The 18,571-nt window shown below is 45.7% G+C and overlaps 1 protein-coding gene across 1 annotated transcript in view; it reads right to left on the minus strand.

Annotated features, from left to right (window-relative positions):
- The window catches only part of HIP1 (huntingtin interacting protein 1), a 133,989-nt gene that overhangs the window by 20,154 nt on the left and 95,264 nt on the right, over positions 1 to 18,571 (minus strand). The window contains exons 8-16 of the mRNA XM_044673116.1: positions 14,376 to 14,516; positions 12,957 to 13,014; positions 9,183 to 9,258; positions 8,914 to 9,057; positions 8,418 to 8,518; positions 7,468 to 7,540; positions 6,582 to 6,765; positions 4,115 to 4,203; positions 3,146 to 3,262 (exon numbers count right to left, since the gene is read on the minus strand). Coding sequence (XP_044529051.1) covers positions 3,146 to 3,262; positions 4,115 to 4,203; positions 6,582 to 6,765; positions 7,468 to 7,540; positions 8,418 to 8,518; positions 8,914 to 9,057; positions 9,183 to 9,258; positions 12,957 to 13,014; positions 14,376 to 14,516 — 983 coding nt within the window. The remainder of the gene's footprint in view (positions 1 to 3,145; positions 3,263 to 4,114; positions 4,204 to 6,581; positions 6,766 to 7,467; positions 7,541 to 8,417; positions 8,519 to 8,913; positions 9,058 to 9,182; positions 9,259 to 12,956; positions 13,015 to 14,375; positions 14,517 to 18,571) is intronic.

Raw genomic sequence — 18,571 nt, forward strand, 5'->3', positions numbered from 1 at the left:
CTCACAGAAGAAAATAATCTATTAAGAATTAGAAATGGATAAGGGGAAGCTAATTATTTCCTAAGACAAGAAGAAATAATAATGCAAAATCAAAAGAATGAAATAATTGAAGAGAATATGAGACATTTTATCATAAAAACAACTGACCTAGACTATAGATCAAGAAGAGACAATATAAGAGTAGTTGGACTCCTGGAAAGTTATGATCAAAAAATGTTTACTCCAAGAAATCATCAAGGAAAACTGCCCAGAAATTCTAGATTCAGAGGGCAAAATAGAAATGGAAAGAATCTACCAATCACCATCTCAAAGAGATCCAATAATGAAAATTCATAGGAATATCATTGCTAAATTCCATAGCTCCCAGGTTAAGCAGAAAATACTATAAGGAGTAAGGAAAAAAAACAATTTAAATACTGTGAAGCTACAGTCATAATAACATAAAACTTAGCAGCTACAACATTAAAAGAACACAGGACACGAATACAGTATTTTGCAGAGCAAAAGAACTGGGCTTACAACCAAGAGTAACATATCTAGCAAAGATGAGCATAATTATAAAAGGTTAAAAGTGGCTATTTAATGATCTAAAGGAGTTTCAACTATTCCTGGGGGGAGGGAGGGGAAACTCAGAACTCAGCAGAAAACTGGATGTATAAGAAACATACAAAGTTAATGAAAAACTAACCATAAGCAACCAGAAAGGTCAACTTGTTTGATTCCTATATAGGAAAATGTCATCTATGGTCCCTGGGAATGACATCATTGCATGGAATTTTAAAAGGGCGTATATGGATGGAAGACTCAAGGCTGAAATGAATGTAATGGAATGAGCTGAAATAGTAGTGGACTAGACTGGGAGGAGGTAGGGTGAAATGACTATTTCATATGAAGGAGGAATGAGTGGAGAACTGTTATGGAGAAGGGGATGAAGGGGCGGAGGACTTAGGGTACTAGAACTCTACTCTCATCAGACCTGGGATTAAAAAGAGAACAACATTCACCATTATAGGGTAAAAATCTTCTTAATGTAGGGAAATAGGGAAATAGGAGGGTAGGCGGATGGGATAAGAGAGGGACTGAGGGCATAAGAGAAGGAAGGGTAGGTTAAGAGAAAAGAGAACAAGGGGATAAGTAAAGGGAGGGAGAAAGAGAGATACTTAGAGGAGAATACATATCATGAGGGAGGGGGATAAAAGTGAAGGGATAGGGAGGGACTCTTAGGATAAGACAGAGGAGGAATTTTTAGAATTGAATTCATATCAAGAAGTAGGAGCAGATGGCTTGGGGGATAAGGATGGAATTTTTTGAAAGGTGGATAGAATAAGAATTAAAAGGAAAATGGGAAGAGACAAGAGAGAGAGAATTTTTGAAAGTTGGGCCAATTTGGAATTAGGAGGACAAGGGGAGGGGATAAGTTTCTTTTGGGAAGAAAATGGATAGTAGAAAGGACCAAATATCAGGGTCTGACTTGTTTATAAGAAACACTGAAAATGAGAGACACATAGAGTGAAGGTGAGGGGCTGGAGCAGAATATACTCTGTCTCAGCTGATTCTTAGAAGGAGGAGATAGTAGTCATGATCTCTGACAGAGTTAGGACTAAAATGGATATAATTGGAAGGGATGAACAGGGTAACTATATTATGTTGGGAGGGTGCTATGGATAATGAAGCATTTTAAATATTGGACCTGATTGCACCAAGAGTTATAGCATCCAGATTTTTAAAGGAAAAACTAAGAGAGATATACATGGAAATAGATAACAAAATAATATTAATGTGGGACTTTAATTTTCGCCTCTCAGAACTAAATGAATCCAACCAAAAAATAAACAAGAAAGAAGTTACAGAGATGAATAGAACTTTAGATGTTAAATATGCTAGATATCTGGAGAGCCCTCCCCCCCCAAAGCTAGTAGTAGATCTAAGCCTGAACATACACACAATCTGAAAATAGTTTCTTGTGGGACAACGATGATATTGAATGCAAAAATATGTTGGAAAAGTCTTACTTTAATACTCATACTATGAAGGTAATCTTGTATTCCTGAGGGATCGTGGCACTGGAGCAAAAGTTGCACTGTGTATGACTAAGCTGGTAAGGCTTGGTTTTGGAAAAAGTATGGTCGTGGTTACAGATTGGGTTCTGCTGCCTAAGGACAAATCTAGCTAAATATGGCCCTGGTAATGTATATTAACCAGATGGGTTAAGCTGATCAAATTAAATGCTGAAGGAACCTGGAGAAATAGGCCTAATATTACATTGCTAGAGCAGCTATGAGTTGTTTTTTTAGAAAACAATATGAAAATATACATTAAGAGCTATAAAGCTGTTCATGCTCATTGACCTAGAGATCCCATTACTAGGATTAGGCCTTAAGGGCATTATTGAGAGGGCAAAAAGCTGTGTATATATGAAAATATTCATAGAAACTTTGTAACAACAAAATAATCAGAAAGAACACAAATGCAAAAATTGGGAGGAATTTTTGGCTGAATAGATTGTGATATAGAAATGTAATGTTATTATGTTATTAGAAATATAAAGAAAATAAGGAAATATCTGAAGCTATGAAAAGAGAATAAGAATAATACATACAATGATTACATTAAAAAAAAACAGCCACAAAATCAAGAGGAAAAATGTATCAAAGTAAAACAAATTCAAAGGGAACTCAAAAGCAGAGGATGTCTATTTTAGCACACATATATAATTTACATATTTTTTAAACCAATTGTAAATGATGCAGAGTTTGTGGTTTTGAGCATAATTTGTATGCATGTTTATTTAATGTTATTTGTTGGTGGTGGTGATTACTAAGGAAATGATAAAAAAAATTGAAGAAAAAAGAAACAATCACAATCTTAGTTTGAGGCGGGGTGCGATCTGGATCTTATGTAACCATTAAACTGTATAAGAGAGCTTTTCTAATTATGTCAAGGGTCTTTGCTTCCTGAAGGACCACTGACCTTAGCCTTACCAACAGAGAGACAAACTTGGATCTTTGGTGCCTCGGTCTCTCGTTATCACAGGTTTATCACACGGCAGACACACAAGTGGAGCTGTCTGTCTAGGAGGTACCTGGAGAGTCTCGTTAGGTTCTGTCCCCATTCCGTGGACCACCCCCTCTCTCCGGGAGCTCACCTTCTGCTGGGCCTGCTCACTAGCCCGATGGAAAGATTCCTCTAGTTCTTTCTTTTCTCGCTGCAAGTCGGCTTGGGCTTGCCTCATCACGGTGACTTGTTTGGCCACTTCTGCGTTCTGTAGAGGAGAAGTCACACCCGCAGCTCAGCTTGCTGGTCCTTTAGGACATTTCTCCTCCCCTCCTTCCTTTAGCCCTTTTCCCCAGGGAACACGGGAAGAGCCTGGCCCTGGAAGCTTTGGGCAGGAAACCAGACACAGCATTCCTCCTTGGTCCCGCAGGGGAAGAGGGTCTCTCAGAAAAAGCTTTATTCTTAAAATATTCAGAGAACCATTATCAAGAAAAACAGATGGTGAATCATTCAACTGGGGCTTGGTGTCTCGGACGGTAATTGAGCCACGAGGAGAGCGGGGAGCTGGAAAGCGAGGCTTCTGGGGACACTCAGCCATAGGCAGTGAATTCAGGTCTCTCTTCCCCCATCTGCTCCTGCTCTCTTTGTGGGCAGAAGCAACAATCCTGAGAAGGCTGGAAAGGCCCAAAGAATGAAAGGAGATGCTCTGGGCCATTCACAGGCTCCCAGAGTCAGAGCTAAAAGGGCCCTCAGAAGCCTAACGTCTAGCTCAATCTCCTCATTTTACAGATGGGGAAACTGAGGCCCAGAGAAGTTCAGAGAATCAATTGAGATCCTATTCTTAGTAAGTATCATGAGATGGGATTTGAACCTAGGTCTTCTGATTCTAGAGTTAGTGTGTACTTTCCATGCTACCATACTCCCTAGGACTCTGAGCATAATTTTTTTGGCCATGTCCTCCCAAGGCTGTTTTTTGCCAGAAGTGGGAGAGAGGGGCTGTTGCCTTACTGGAAGCCCTTGGGGGATGTCCCTCCATTTCAGTTTGATGAGAGAAGCCCCTCGGAGAGTCAGGCCTGTGGGTCTATCTCAGCTGGGGCCAGCTCGGGGCTGGACAACCTACCTTACGCAGCAGGTCCGCGTGGTTCTGGACCAGCTCTGAGTACTTCTCCTTCAGCTTGCTGTAACGCTGTTCATTTGTCTGAGCTTTCTCTGCAAGGGTAAGGGCCAGGGTGAGGGCCTGGGCCAGCTCAGGAGCCCTCGTCCTCTTGGAGGAAGGAGCAGGAGTCCTGGAACCAAGGCCGCCTTCTGGGGCACACGTCCTGCCTCTCTCCCCTCGGGAGGCTTTCCTGTAACCCTCGTCCCTCGGGCGATCACTCCCAGCCCCCGGGACTCTGTACTTGGCCACTATGAGTGGGGCAAACCGTGTCAATCGATGCATTAATTAATTGATAATGAAAAGCCAACTGATTTTTCTTTTTAGAAATCTTCTCTAATTTCTCCTGCCTGTGAAAATGCACTTTGAATACAAATCATTGCAGGCAGCTTTGAAATAAAAGGCTCATCTCGCTGTCCCTATTCTCTTTGCCTGACGAGAGCGCCAACAGATGCAAGTTGATCCTCCCAAGGTGTTCTTAAGTGCTGGCCCTTCTTTAATACTTAATCATATTTACTTGTGTATGTATTCTGGCTGCAGGATGGGGTTTGGACCAGCTCGGTGGTTTCATTTGTGAAGAGAACTCTATTAGCTCACTCCCTTCGCCAATGTAATTTGCCATTTTGGAGAAGATTAAGTGACACCTAGACAGGATGGGTCAGAGGCAGGACTTGAACTTAGGTCCTGGACTCTAAGGTTGACTTGCTAGGTGCCACCGCCTGGACACTTCTCTATTTGTTTCTATGACATTTTCCTTTTTTAAATACCCTTATCTTCCATCTTAGAATTAACACCATGCATCGGTTCCAAGGCAGAAGAGCAGTAAGGGTTAGGCAAAATGGGAATCAAGTGACTTGTCCAGGGTCACCCAGCGAGGAAGTATCTGAGGCCAGATCAAACCCAGGACTTCCCATCTCTATGTAATGGGGAACTATCTTAGTGGGAAATTAGATGATACAACTTATATTCCTACACCTAGGCCTGACTCTCAATCCACTGAGCCACCTTGCTGCCCCCTGATTCCATGACAAAAGAAAATGTCTTTTTTGGTGTGTCTGTCCTATTGCCTCCATTTAGATGTAGGTTCCCTGAACAGGGACTTTGTGTCTCCTTCTTTTCTTGTGATCCGAGGGAATCGAGGGGATTAGGACAGCAAGCGCCAGTGGGAATTGAGGTAACTGAGTGAGTCCCAGTGACTCCATCTCATGACTCCGGAGTTAGCTTAGCTCCCTTTCTATTCACTGCTGGGTCTAGTTCAAATTCTGTTTTGTGAGGAAACTTCATTCGATTGTGGGAACTCAGGGGGGAAAAGACCATATTGCGATTTTTTGAACCTACTCTTGCACGGCTGGGAAGCTGGACCACCTACACCTGCTATTTAGAGACCCTTAAATAAGGGCCAGAAAACCTGGCTAGACCGAAGATGGATGTGAGGAGTTTTCTCCCAATAGTACATCTCAAGCAATTGAGCTTGTACTTGTCAATCAGTTCTTGGGGAGAATGGGACACCTCTTTTTCTGATTGCAGACTTGTACTTATTTGTATGCTCCAGAAAGCCCCTAATTTTTCAGCCAATTAGAAATCAGATTACTTAATGGTGTATTGTTTTCTTTTAATGAATTGGCATTATTCTATTAATTATTTTTGATGTATAAAAGTGTATCTCTATTATATATATAAAACATATTCTATTAATTGTTTTTTTTTTTGCTTTTTTTTTTTAACCCTTAACTTCTGTGTATTGGCTCCTTGGTGGAAGAGTGCTAAGGGTGGGCCATGGGGGTCAAGTGACTTGCCCAGGGTCACACAGCTGGGAAGTGTCTGAGGCCAGATTTGAACCTAGGACCTCCCATCTCTAGGCCTGACTCTCAATCCACTGAGCTACCCAGCTGCCCCTCTATTAATTGTTTTTGATGTATAAAAGAGTATCTCTATTATATATATATATATACATATATAAAAGTGTATTCTATTAATTGTTTTTGATGTATAAAAGTGTATCTCTATTATATATATACATATATAAAAGTATATTCTATTAATTGTTTTTGATGTATAAAAGTGTATCTCTAATATATATATATATACATATATAAAAGTGTATTCTATTAATTGTTTTTGATGTATAAAAGTGTATCTCCACTTCTATTTGGTGTCCAGCCCCAAGAAGAGGAAGGGGCTTGGTCCCGATTTGTAGGTCAATTGGCTTTCATTGCTTAATCAATCTAAATACTCAAAAGGTTTCTTGAGTCATTTCATCTTTCATCCATCCCAGAACTCTCTCCCTTCCCTTCTCTGCTCTATCTTCTATCTGCCATGAGCACCGACTGAAGCGGAGGTGCCAAGAGGCCTTTTGCAATGGGCTGACTCTAGAGCCTTCGTGCCTGACTCTCCTCTTGCATCCCTCTCTGACCCTGCCCTCTTGGCCTCTCACTTTCGATCTCCGTGAGACTCCGCTGGGCTTTCTCGGTGTCTTCTCGCTTCTTATTGAGCTCGTCCAGCTCAGCCCGGAGAAATTCGCCTTCATCGACAGCCTGTTGCCGTAGGTGCTGCTGTTCTGCTAGCTCTGCCTCCAGCTCACTGATTCGGCCCTTCAGCTGCATGACGGCCAGGTGTTTCTGGGAGAAGAGCTCAGGCAATGAGAATGGTGCCCCTGCTTCTCTACTGTCCAGCCCCCCCCCAGAAGGAGGGATTCTAAGCCCTCCAGGAGGAATCATCCCAATGCTAATCAAATATACAGACCCCGAATCATCCCAAGGAACTGCTTCCTGAGCTCTGGGGCAACTCAAGCTGCTAACCCTCTGACAGTTGGGGAGGTAAGGAGCCAGGCCTGAAGCAGGACCGGTGTGAGAAACACTGGGGAGGCTGGGTCTGATGCCAGTCATCAGACAGTGGGCTAATGGCCAAGATCAGGAATAGGGAAGGAAAGGCAGCTCTACGGTCGTGAGGCGGGCCTCCCAAAGCCTTGGGCTCTCCAAGTAGCAACTATGGCTATCAGCTAAGTCAAAGGAGAGTCCCAGAGGCAGGAGAGCTGCAGGACCTCCACTGGTCTTTTCAGTCATGGCCTACCAGAGGGCCATTGCTGCCACAGGCAATACCGTCCCCCAAAGAGCAAGCTCAGTGATTCACTGGGAGAAATGCTGGTCAAGAGACCACTCTATTGGTGGAATGACAAGATCATTTCTGGAGTTTTCAACAGACACAAGTTATCTGAATTACTGAAGAGTGTGTTAGATTATAACAAAGATCAAGGGTTCCCAGCACAAAATTAGAAATTGCAGTGGCCCAGGATTAAGAATCCCAAAGGACCAGGATCATACCTCAGCCTTGACATTCTCCAGCTCTTTCTTCAGTCCGTTGATCTCCTGATACAGATGATCAATCAAGGTATCCCTAGAAACAGCAAACAAAACAAGACTGCTCTTGCATCACTGATTAACCTTTTTTAAAATGGGGCACGAATCTTCATGCATACCTCATTTTAAAAAAGAGGTTAATCTAATGGGAGGAAGTATAAAATGAGTGGTACATTGGGGGGAGGTTCTAAAGATCTTTAGTGCCAAACTTTAGGCATAGAATGTGGTCCATAGCTTTTTTTTTTTTTTTAAACCTTTACCTTCTGTCTTGGAGTCAATACTGTGCTCCAAGGCAGAAGAGTGGTAAGGGTAGGCAATGGGGGTCAAGTGACTTGTCCAGGGTCACCCAGCTGGGAAGTGTCTGAGGCCAAATTTGAACCCAGGACCTCCCATCTTAGGCCTGGCTCTCAATCCACTGAGCTACTCAGCTACCCCCAGTCCGTAACTTTGAAACATCATTTGATACCCCCTTCAGGTTGGAGAGCAAACGTTGGAGCCCCTGATTTGGAGTTAGAAACCTGGGTTCAGATCCTGCTTCTCCTGTGTGTGAGCATGGAGGCATCACAGAAAGGGCGATGGATCTCAATTCATAGGACGCATATTTAGATGCCAATTCTGCTACATTTATGAGGTATCTGGGACTTTGCCTAAAGTGGCTAATCCCTTCTGGGCCTCAGTTTCCTGAGCAGTCAAATGAAGAGACTGAACTAGATGATGCCCAAAGTGCTTTCCAATTTTACTCAAGGAGGCTGCAAAAGCCAACATTTTGGAGGCTCTTCCAGGTCCTTGTAATGGGACCAGGGAGACGACTGAGTATGAGTGAAGAAGGCTGTCGATCACCTTCCGATGACTGCCAGACGATGTCACCCTCCCTCCCATTCTGACCCAGGCAGGGGTTGTTCTCTGAGACTTACTTCTTTTCCCTGCTCCTCATGCCATTCTGATTGTTGAAGTTGAAAGGGTCGCTGCTAAACGAGCTGCCAAAGATATCGTCAAACTTGTTGTCGAAGAAATTCTGCAACGGTCAGGAGAGGACAGAGACATGGGATTAAGGACAGGGAAAGCCCGTGCCTGGCACAAACAGAGGGCATGGAGGGGCTCAGGCACAGGCATAAGTCATTCCTCGAGTAGGAGGACTTCTTCGCAGAAGGGTCAGGCAAATTCCCAGGCCTGGCATAGGCTGGCATTTTACTTCACTGAGGAGACAGTAGAAGCATTCTTCTCTGGTACCCAAATATTGTAATGGAATCTGCTTAAGACACACGTATCAATAATATCTGTTCAGAGTTAGAAAACACCAAGATGGTCTCGGTTCCCCACTGCCTTATCTCTTCTTCCTTTGAGTCTCGTCCTCTTCTCTTGACTTTAAAGCCTGCTAAAGTCCTCGTTTTCCATTGGGGAGGTTCTCACCTGCTGGGAAGTGGCATCCATTTCCATGAGGTCATCCTTTTCTAGGATAGGCTCGCTATCTGGGGACGAAGCCTCTACTGGGATGACCACCACGGGGCTGATGTGTTCCGACAAGGCTGAGGCCCGCAGGAAGTTGGGTGGGTTCTGAAGAGAGAAGACTTGGACTGAAGCCTTGGCACGGGCTAGTACCCTCCCATCAAATCCCATCGGGCCCCGAGGAGGGCAGAGTCCCAGGACTCCACATGCCCGCCGGCCAGTGGCAGCCTCACCTCAGGAAGCTGAGGGATCTGGATGAGTCGCTTGAAGTACTGCAGATTGCTGGAGCGGTAGAAGAGATCTTTCAACCTAGCAGGGAAAAGGCACCCGGTGAGCGGATAGAAAGGCTGCTTCCTTCTTCCCCCTCTCCATGTTGAAGGGTTGTGCTGTCAATGGGAATCTCTCTATGTCATTTATATGCAATTATGATGCCACCAAGGGGAGCAAGGGCTACTACAACTGCTTCCCTAGCAAAGTATGTTTCCAGCAGCTCCAAGAATTCCCAAACAGATCAATAATACAAAGTTTACCTCCGTTTACCTTTGGAATTTATGTGACTTTTTGGTATCTGATTACGTCTAGCCTAGAGGAATTTTCAAATAAGGTTGTACTTCTTGAGATCCTACCAGCTGAAGACAGGAAGAGGCCTGGAAGAATCTATACGTCTGCTTTAAAGAAATACTTCCTGTGTGGAGACCACAAGTGAGAATTTGTTGGATGGTGCAACGGAGGTGAAGAAAGACAACTCTATGTCTCCCTCCGCTAGTGAGTGGTACAGATCGCCCACGTGCCACTATCCACGCTCCTCATCGAGGTCCTAATCCTGGCAGGATACTGAGAGAGGGAGACAAAATCTCTCCTTTCCACTCCCCCCCTTTTATCTTGAACCCAAACTCATGTATTGTAGAAGAGTCCTAGAGGGATGGGAGATAGTACAACCCACCTAGGAACTCCCCAGGGCCCGTGAAGCACTAAAACCATATTCCCACACTCATGCCTTGGAAAGAGGAGGGTTCTAGGATCCCAGGTTCTCCGACTGGTAAATACAGAGGTCTTGAAAGTCCCATTCTCCTATTCATTTGGAGGTCAGAAGCCTCTCTGGTTCAGCCCCGTTAATGAATTAATCATCAAGCTCTTTGGCCTTTCCGAATCTCTAGGATGCATTATTTTTGTTTCCAAAAGAATCGAACCTGCTTCCATGCTACCTTCTCTTTGATAAAAGGCAGTGAATAGCCAAATGCTGGGGTAGAAGAAGAGATCCAGGGGGGCACTCGTTTGGAAAGACTCATTGGGAAGCAGGAGAATTTGATGGAGTTAAATGCTTCTTCCCCCTTGAAATGGAGCCAAGGGCAATGGACTCTTCCACTCTCATAAGCTCCTAGTGTTTAACATTCAAGGAAGAGAGCCTTCGGGTTGGCCTCTTAGGATTTAATAAGTCAGTAATGGCTGACTGCTAAATGGGCTATTTACAGGGTTGTTCAAATGGAACAGGGAAACCAGGAGGTCGACCTAACCCTGAGCTTGTCCTCTGTTCACTTCCAGAGAAACCCAACTCTGGGTCGACAAGAATTCTGTTGGCTCTGTTCTTGGAGCTGGAGATCTGTGGCACCGAGAGAGCATGCAGAGGGTGAGGGCAGGACTCTTGGCCCTTCTCGCTGCTGTGACATTACTGCGGAGGGCAATGAAAGGAAGTCCAGATAGAATGACCAAAGGCTCGCTCGGGGAAATGCTGATCATTTGTTTGCTATCTGTTAATATTTGACTTTTTTCTTTTAAGTCCTTTCCTTCTGCCTTAGATCCAGTGTTGTGTACTGGTTTCAGAGCAGAAGAGCAGTAAGGGCTAGGCCAGAAAAAAAAGGGGGGAGGTTATATATATATAACGTTATATATATAACTTTATATATATAACTAGGAAGTGTCTGAGCTCAATTTGAACCCGGACCTCCCATCTCTAGGCCTGGCTCTCTATCTACTGAACCACGCAGCTGCCCGCAATATTTTTCTTTTCTCTGAATGCTCTGGAGGAGCTGGCTGAGACTCAGCGATTCATCATGAATACATCCAGTGGGTGTCATAAACAGCCCTGAAGATTCACTAAAGATTCACAAGTATCTGTCCTTGTCCTGAGAATTCCCTCAAGGTTCTAAAAAGAGTTGCTCTGTTCCCCCTATGGAGAGGGTCTTCCTGCCCAGACCAGACTTGGAGCCTGTGGTGGGTCTCTTCCACAAAGACGTCTGTGATCACTACGGAAATAAAGCACTTAGTTATCTCTTCTGATTTCCTTTGATGCCTCAGTCATCCCTCCCTTGTTTTGAGCACCTTATTAGGGTCCTTTGGCTCTAGTTCTTCCTTCAGCAGCTTCGCCTTGTCCCAAGAGCCTTGCCCCTAGCCAGCCCTATCCATGGGAGGATCTCTCTTACCCCCCAAGCCGACCCACCTATCTCTTAAGAGCTCAATTATCCCAAAGCCACCTAAGTGTGCGAAATCCAACCTCTTCTATGACACCCTTCTAGGGCGATCCAATACTAATCTTGGCTACTTCCTCCAACTTTTAAAAGAAGACATGAGTTAAAAACTTAATATTAGGGGCAGCTGGGTAGCTCAGTGGAGTGAGAGTCAGGCCTAGAGACGGGAGGTCCTGGGTTCAAACCTGGCCTCAGCCACTTCCTAGCTGTGTGACCCTGGGCAAGTCACTTGACCCCCATTGCCCACCCTTACTACTCTTCCACCTATGAGACAATATACCGAAGTACAAGGGTTTAAAAAAAAAACTTAATATTAAATGACAATTCAACCAACTAAACTTGCTTTCATAGCTATTTACATTTAAATGGGTTCATTTTCAATGCCTCAAACATCATTGACTTTCTAGTCCCTTCTGAGTCTTCCGCAGGTTCCTTTCTCCACTTATTCTCCTTCCTGTTTCCTCTTTCAGGGCCAGGGTTAGTTCTTGCTCTGTTCTTCTGTTTTTGTTTTTTCCTCCCCATAATTTCATCAAGGTGTTCGCAGATTTCTTTGGAGATTTGTCCATCCTAATTGCATTACAGCCTTTGGAGACATTGCAGAATCGAAGATCCCTGAGGGTGGATGTTTTGTCTGTGTTGTTGTATCTCTGATGCCTGGCACCTAGCAGGCGCCTAATAAGATACTTGTTAATCGGTGGATTGATTACATGAATGTACCACAGTTATATAATTAGTGCTCTATGGGTGTCTTTTACTTTTTTTGCAATTGTAAAAAAAGGTGCTTTGAAAATTTTTGAAGAAACCGTATGATTATGGATCTAGAGATGGAGCAGGCCCCCTCCCCTCCTCCCCCACCCCCCCGCCCTCTAAGGCAATTCACTTAATTAAACAAAATTTTTTTAAATTTTAAATCCTTACTTTCTATCTTGGAGTCAATACTGTGTATTGGCTCCTAGGTGGAAGAGTGGTAAGGGTGGGCAATGGGGGTCAAGTGACTTGCCCAGGGTCACACAGCTGGGAAGTGTCTGAAGCCAGATTTGAACCTAGGACCTCCCGTCTCGAGGCCTGACTCTCCATCCACTGAGCTACCCAGCTGCCCCTTCACTTAATTTTTAGATGGGAAACAGATAAGGAATGTTCAAATGACTTACTCAGGTAGTAAGTATCAGGGGTGGGATTAGAATCCAGCTCCTCTGACTTGGGAGCAGGTGCTTTCTCTCCTAAGCCATACTGCCTCTGTTAGGACCCTGACATCCCACACCCGACCTTCCTGTTCTTACTTGAGAAAGAAACCTTTCGGAGGACCTTTCCAGCAGCAGAATGGTAGAGTCAAAAGGTAGGATTGTTTCTGTGATGTCGGTTGCTTACTGCTAGGTGGCTCTCCACAAGTTTCCCCCCCTGGTTTTCCCCCCGTAAAATACAAATCTCCCTTCCCAGGCTCACAACGCAGACCCTGTCCACCCCTGGACTCGTTTCTCTTGAGCCTTTCAGGAGGAAGGATGTGAGTGCTTCAGAGAAGGCCCTAAGCACCAAGTCACTTACTTCTTGAACTGCTCCATGAAGCGGTCCCGGTGGCCCTGGAGGGTGTCCGCAGGAAGACCTGAGAGAGATCAGAAAGAAATAAGCGAAGGGAGTGAGGTGGATAGAGCGCCACGCCTGGAGCTGGGAGTTCAAATCTGGCCTTAGACACTTCCTAGCTGTGTGACCCCTGAGGCAAGTGATTGAACCCTTTTTGCCTAGCCCTTGCCTCTCTGTCTCAGAGTTGTTACTAAGACAGAAAGTAGAGTTTAGAAAACAGAGAGTGGGCAGCTGGGTGGCTCCGTGGATTAAGAGCCAGGGCTAGAGATAGGAGGTCCTGGGTTCAAATCTGGTCTCAGACACTTCCTAGCGGTCACTTCACCCCCATTGCAGTACTGATTCTAAGATGGAAGGGAAGGGTTTTAAAAATAAAAAAAAAGAAGAAGAAGAAATGAGCTCCTCTGAAGGGCAGGATCCAGGAAGAGAAAGGACTGAGGAAAGGAAAGACGGAGAGAAGGAACGAGAGGAAGCCACGGGAAAGGGGCTGGACTAAGGTTTCCAGGGTCATTTCTTTCATCAGGAAACCCCTGAGACCTGGCCAGCTCCTTAAAGAGCCCAGGACAGGGCAGGAGGAGTGATGACAGGCTCTGTGTCGGTGTTCCTCGGGGGGCTGAGTCAGCAGGAAGCCCGAAGGACACGGCGTGCGGGAGCCCTGCCTGCCCTTTAGGAGACTTCTGAGGCCTGGCCTGCTTTGGAGGCCGTCCCAGCATGGAGGCCTTTCACAGCCATCCATCCCAACATCCTCCTCTTCAGAAAAGGAGCTGTTGGCCTGGCCTGGTGAAAGGACTTGTTTGAAGTCATTTAAGTAGAACTGAAAGTGGAACTCAAGACTTTGAATTAAATCCTTAATATGTGTTGATCAATGCACCCAGGAGGTGTTTTTGGGTCTGGACAACCATGCAAGGCTGGAGGATAAGAGAGGAGAACGTTCCCAGGGGAAAGTCACGGCCCTCCCTACAGGACGTGGGACACCGTGATGCTAATGTTTCGCTGCCTCGATACTTGGGTTCTGCGCAAAATTCCACGGCAAAGAAGGTCTTCCTGACCTACTGGGGCTCCGGAGTCGTCAAGTCCTCCTTGGACCGTGGGGTCCCCCTAACTGGCTCAGCCCTTGAAGGTCTGTAGATTGAGTTACTCCAGAGGTGACCAGGGCTACACCAGTGGGGTGACTTAGACTGGCCTCTGGAGATGCTTGTTATGGAAGACATAAATGTGAAAGGAAACAGGGGAGGAAGGGAACAAGGGGGTCCCCTGAGAGGGAGGCAATGGGAGGGGGTACCGGACACAGCCCCCCCCCCCCAGCGACAGCCCCAGGTTTCTGGGCCTCCCTCTGGACAACGCTGAGCCAGACGGAGGAACGATGACGCCAAACAGTAGACTCACAGGAGTGGAGTTTGAAGAGTAGCTTGACGGTGTAATCATACAGGTGGCTGCAGTCCAGAATGACCTGGATCAGGGGGGCCAGGCGGCACTGACCGGCCGTCGTCACTGACACGGAGCGAGACATATCCAAGGAACTGAACACTAGGAAGGAAGGAGAAAGGGGACGGATGAGGTGATCTCCTGGGCCGGGGAGGAGGAAGAGAAAGCAGAGGAAGGGGCCCTGCGGGGCAGTGAGCCGGCAGGACCCCAGGTTTCCTGATGGGGCACCCCCGCTCCTGCAGACGGGACGTGTCTGTGTCTCCTCCACAGCCACACAGGGAGAGAGCCACAGTCCTCCCTCTTAGGGACGTGGAGAAGGTTGGCAGAGAATATCGCCTGCTCTCAGCTGGGGGAGACACAGCCACCGAGAAGACCTTCGTCTGAGCCTCTGGACGTCTGGAGTCAGCCCCTGCCTCCCTGCTCTGGTTCTTCATACTGTTAGTCAGTTAGTTAGCAGGCATCTGCCGGGGGCTCGAGTTCCAGGCATAAAACTATAATAGTCCCTGCCTTCTGGGAGCCTACATTTTCTAATATCACAAAACACTGAAATGCAATTAAGACCAAGTATAAAAAACGTGCTCAGTTAGTATCCGATGATGGCTACAACCTCTAGGCTCAGAGATCCGTCCCGTTCTAGTTCTCATCTTCCACTCGAAATTTTGGACTTGTTTTCAACTCTCAAACTTTGTTTTTTCCTTTGCCTTTCCTAGCCATGCATCTTCCCATTTCTACCACTTGTTATATCGTTCTACTTGGCAAAGAGATTAAGTATTTGCTCCCTAAGTTGGTTTCTAGGCTCGTTTGGATTTCTCACTGTGGACTTCTCACTTGAATTCCATGGCTAAATTACCGTAAGAAATAGTGGTGTTCTGTGTCAATATCTATCCTTTTCTCTTTTTTTCTATTCAGGAGTATAACTAGCTTACTGAATAAGTCAGGTTGGGGTTCTTTTAACTGCATAGTATATATCTCATTTTATTTTGTACTTTGGGATTGATTTTGACCATTACCAAGAGACTAGCAGGAGCTAGGAAAAGAAGGCCTCTCAAATGGGAACATTTAAGTGGCCTATACTGAATGTATATGACAAAAAAAAAAAAAAAAAAAAAAAGACAGTCTAGACAAAGACGGCAGATCTGCTTGGTCTAGTGCAGTGATTCCCAAAGTGGGTGCCACTGCCCCCTGGTGGGCGCTGCGGTGATCCAGGGAGGCGGTGATGGCCACAGGTGCATTTATCTTTCCTATTAATTGCTATTAAAATAAAAAAAAATAATTTCCGGGGGCAGCTGGGTAGCTCAGCGGATTGAGAGCCAGACCTAGAGACGGGAGGTCCTGGGTTCAAATCTGACCTCAGACACTTCCCAGCTGTGTGACCCTGGACAAGTCCTTTGACCCCCATTGCCTACCCTTACCACTCTTCTGCCTTGGAGCCAATACACAGTATCGATTCCAAGATGGAAGGTGAGGGTTTAAGAAAAAAAAAATTAATTTCCAGGGGGCTAAGTAATATTTTTTCTGGAAAGGGGGTGGTAGGCCAAAAAAGTTTGGGAACCATTACTCTAGTGTATGCAAAGCAGGGCCTTTTAGCCCCTTTGTCTCCTGGATGGCTCTAGTTTACAGGACTGTTTTAGCTTCGCATCCCATTTGCCATTCAGCTATCCATCCAGGCCGAACCACCATCTTGTCTGTCACTTCTAAAGGACTCCTTTTACGTGGATCAGCTCCCTTCAGAGTTAAGACTTCCATACTTGGAACACTCAGATCCAGACAGGGATCCTGGGATTCAGATCCCAGGGGAGCGAAGTTAATCTATTTATCTTTAGAGCTCCCGCACTACGGCTTAACCCAAGTACCTACAAGCTAGCCCATGCTATCTCTTGACTGGTCCTGAGTGCCAGACCTCGCTTCAGCGGTACGTCCCCTCCAGGCACCCGCCCTGGCCATCTCACTGTCCACTGTCCCAGGAGCCCGCTGCCCCTTCCCCGCTCTCGCCAGCCCTGGCTGTTGTTCTCTTCTATTGGAATGTAAACTCTTGGAGGGAGCGGATTCTATCTGGTTTCTATCTTTAAAAAAGCAGCTTATCCAGTGCTTAGCACAGTGCCTGGCACATAGGGAGTGCCTGCTAAAGGCTTACTCAGCCTCCTCTCCTTCAGCAGCAGGAGTGTCAGGGCTCTTCCTGAGTTATTCAAATTCATTATTTGGTCAGAAGTAAATTCTCAGAACATCAAACACACCCACATGCAATGTAGAAACAAAAACACATTCCAAAGCAAAATGTAAATGGATTTGGAATTCTAGACCTGGCAAATGAATTGGGAATTGTAAAGATAAGTGAATTTAAAGGGATCCATTAGTCTAGATCCCAGCGGGGGAGATGATGGCATGCCAGGCTTCATCCATTCCTTCCCAAAGGCTGCCATGTTTTTTTCATGTGTGCACTCTCTGCTCTGTCACACAGGGAGCCCCCATGCTCTGACCCAGATCTGAGAGAGATCCAGCAGGACAGGAACTAGTACTTCTGTTCCAAAGGAACCTCTCTGACATTGTCACAGGATTCTGCTAAATAAAGTGGAGCCGACGGAGTTCTTTTTAATTTGTCTTCTGGGTGACTGATGTCTGGTTTTTTTTTTTTTTCTCACATTTTTACACTGAAATGACAGGCCTAAGTTTTAGGAAGATTTCACCACCTTCTAGGTGTGAGGTCAGGGTGTGCTACTGGACATATAGTGCATTTTATGCCTGGATTGGTCCCCTCCCTCTGCCTTTGGGAATCTCTCGTTTCCTTTGAAGCTCAGCTCAAGTACCATCTTCTATCGGGAGCCTCTCCTGATTCCTTCCTCTGCTCAGATTCCCCCTCCCCTCCCCCAATAATCTTTCTTTCTTTCTTTCTTTCATTCATTCATTCATTCATTCATTCATTCATTCATTCATTCATTCATTCATTCATTCATTCATTCATTTGTTTATTTATTTAAAACCCTTACCTTCTGTCTTGGGAGTCAATACTGTGTATCAGCTCCAAGGCAGAAGAGTGGTAAGGGTAAGCAATGGGGGTCAAGTGACTTGCCCAGGGTCACCCAGCTGGGAAGTGTCTGAGGTTGGATTTGAACTTAGGACCTCCTGTCTCGAGGCCTGGTTCTCCATCCACTGAGCTACCCAGCTGCCCCCTCTTTTATTTATTTTTGGTATCTTTATATTTGCGCATACTGTTCTTCCTCTTCCCAGTTTTTGACAAGAACTCCTTGAGGGCAAAGGCTATTTCATTTTCATCTTTGAGCCTCTGGTGCCAGCTCAGTGCCCAACACTTAGTAGGCATGTAATAAATGCCTGTTGGTTGGCTGAGCAGATTGTAAGGGACCCAAGAGGACCTTGGCAGACCTCCCGGCAGGCGACCATCCAGCATCTACTCAAGTGTCACCAAGGACAGGGATCTCTACGCTGTGAGAAGTGGCTCATCCCATTGTGAAAGAGGTCCGATTGTTAGAAAGCTCTTCCTTCTTTTGCCATTCCTCAAGGGAAGGGGAAGAAATGTCGAGGAAGTTGTTGCTTCCTTCCTTGGACAAGATGGGGAAGTGCTGAGAAGTGAGAGAATCATCCTGACCCACTCAGGACATGCCCCCCAAATCTGCCCAGGAAATGCTACCACAGTATTTAACTGGAGGATGCCAGGAGACGTTGGCAGCTTTCTGCCTGGCATCAAAGGAGCCACAGCACCGTTTTCCCAGCCCTCCCTCATAAGGACAGAAGCTGTTTCGTTTGGGTCTTTCTAGGCCCGGCACAGTTCCTGACACAGAGTAGTCACTTCACAAGTATTAGCTCATTGACTTGAGCTCTGTACATACTTTGCATGCACCGACGTTAGACTGTCAGCTTCTGGAGGGCAGGATTTCTTCTTCCCTTTGTCTTTTGTGCTTAGCGTAGCACCCGGCACTCTTTAGAGATATGAACTGATGCTTGTTGTCTGGCTTGTGGACTGTGACCTGAATGCCAGCACTTGGTAGATTCTTAGAGCATTGATTAAAGATTATGTACCAGCTGCACAGTGGGCGAACCACCAGGGGTTCAAATACAAGCAAGGCTGTTCCTGCCCTCAAGGAGTTTACATTCTCATAGAAGAGATAACACAGAAAGCAGATCTGGAAGGAGGGATATACTTG

Source organism: Gracilinanus agilis, chromosome 4 (genome assembly GCF_016433145.1).
Source record: "Gracilinanus agilis isolate LMUSP501 chromosome 4, AgileGrace, whole genome shotgun sequence".
Taxonomy (NCBI): Eukaryota; Metazoa; Chordata; class Mammalia; order Didelphimorphia; family Didelphidae; genus Gracilinanus; species Gracilinanus agilis.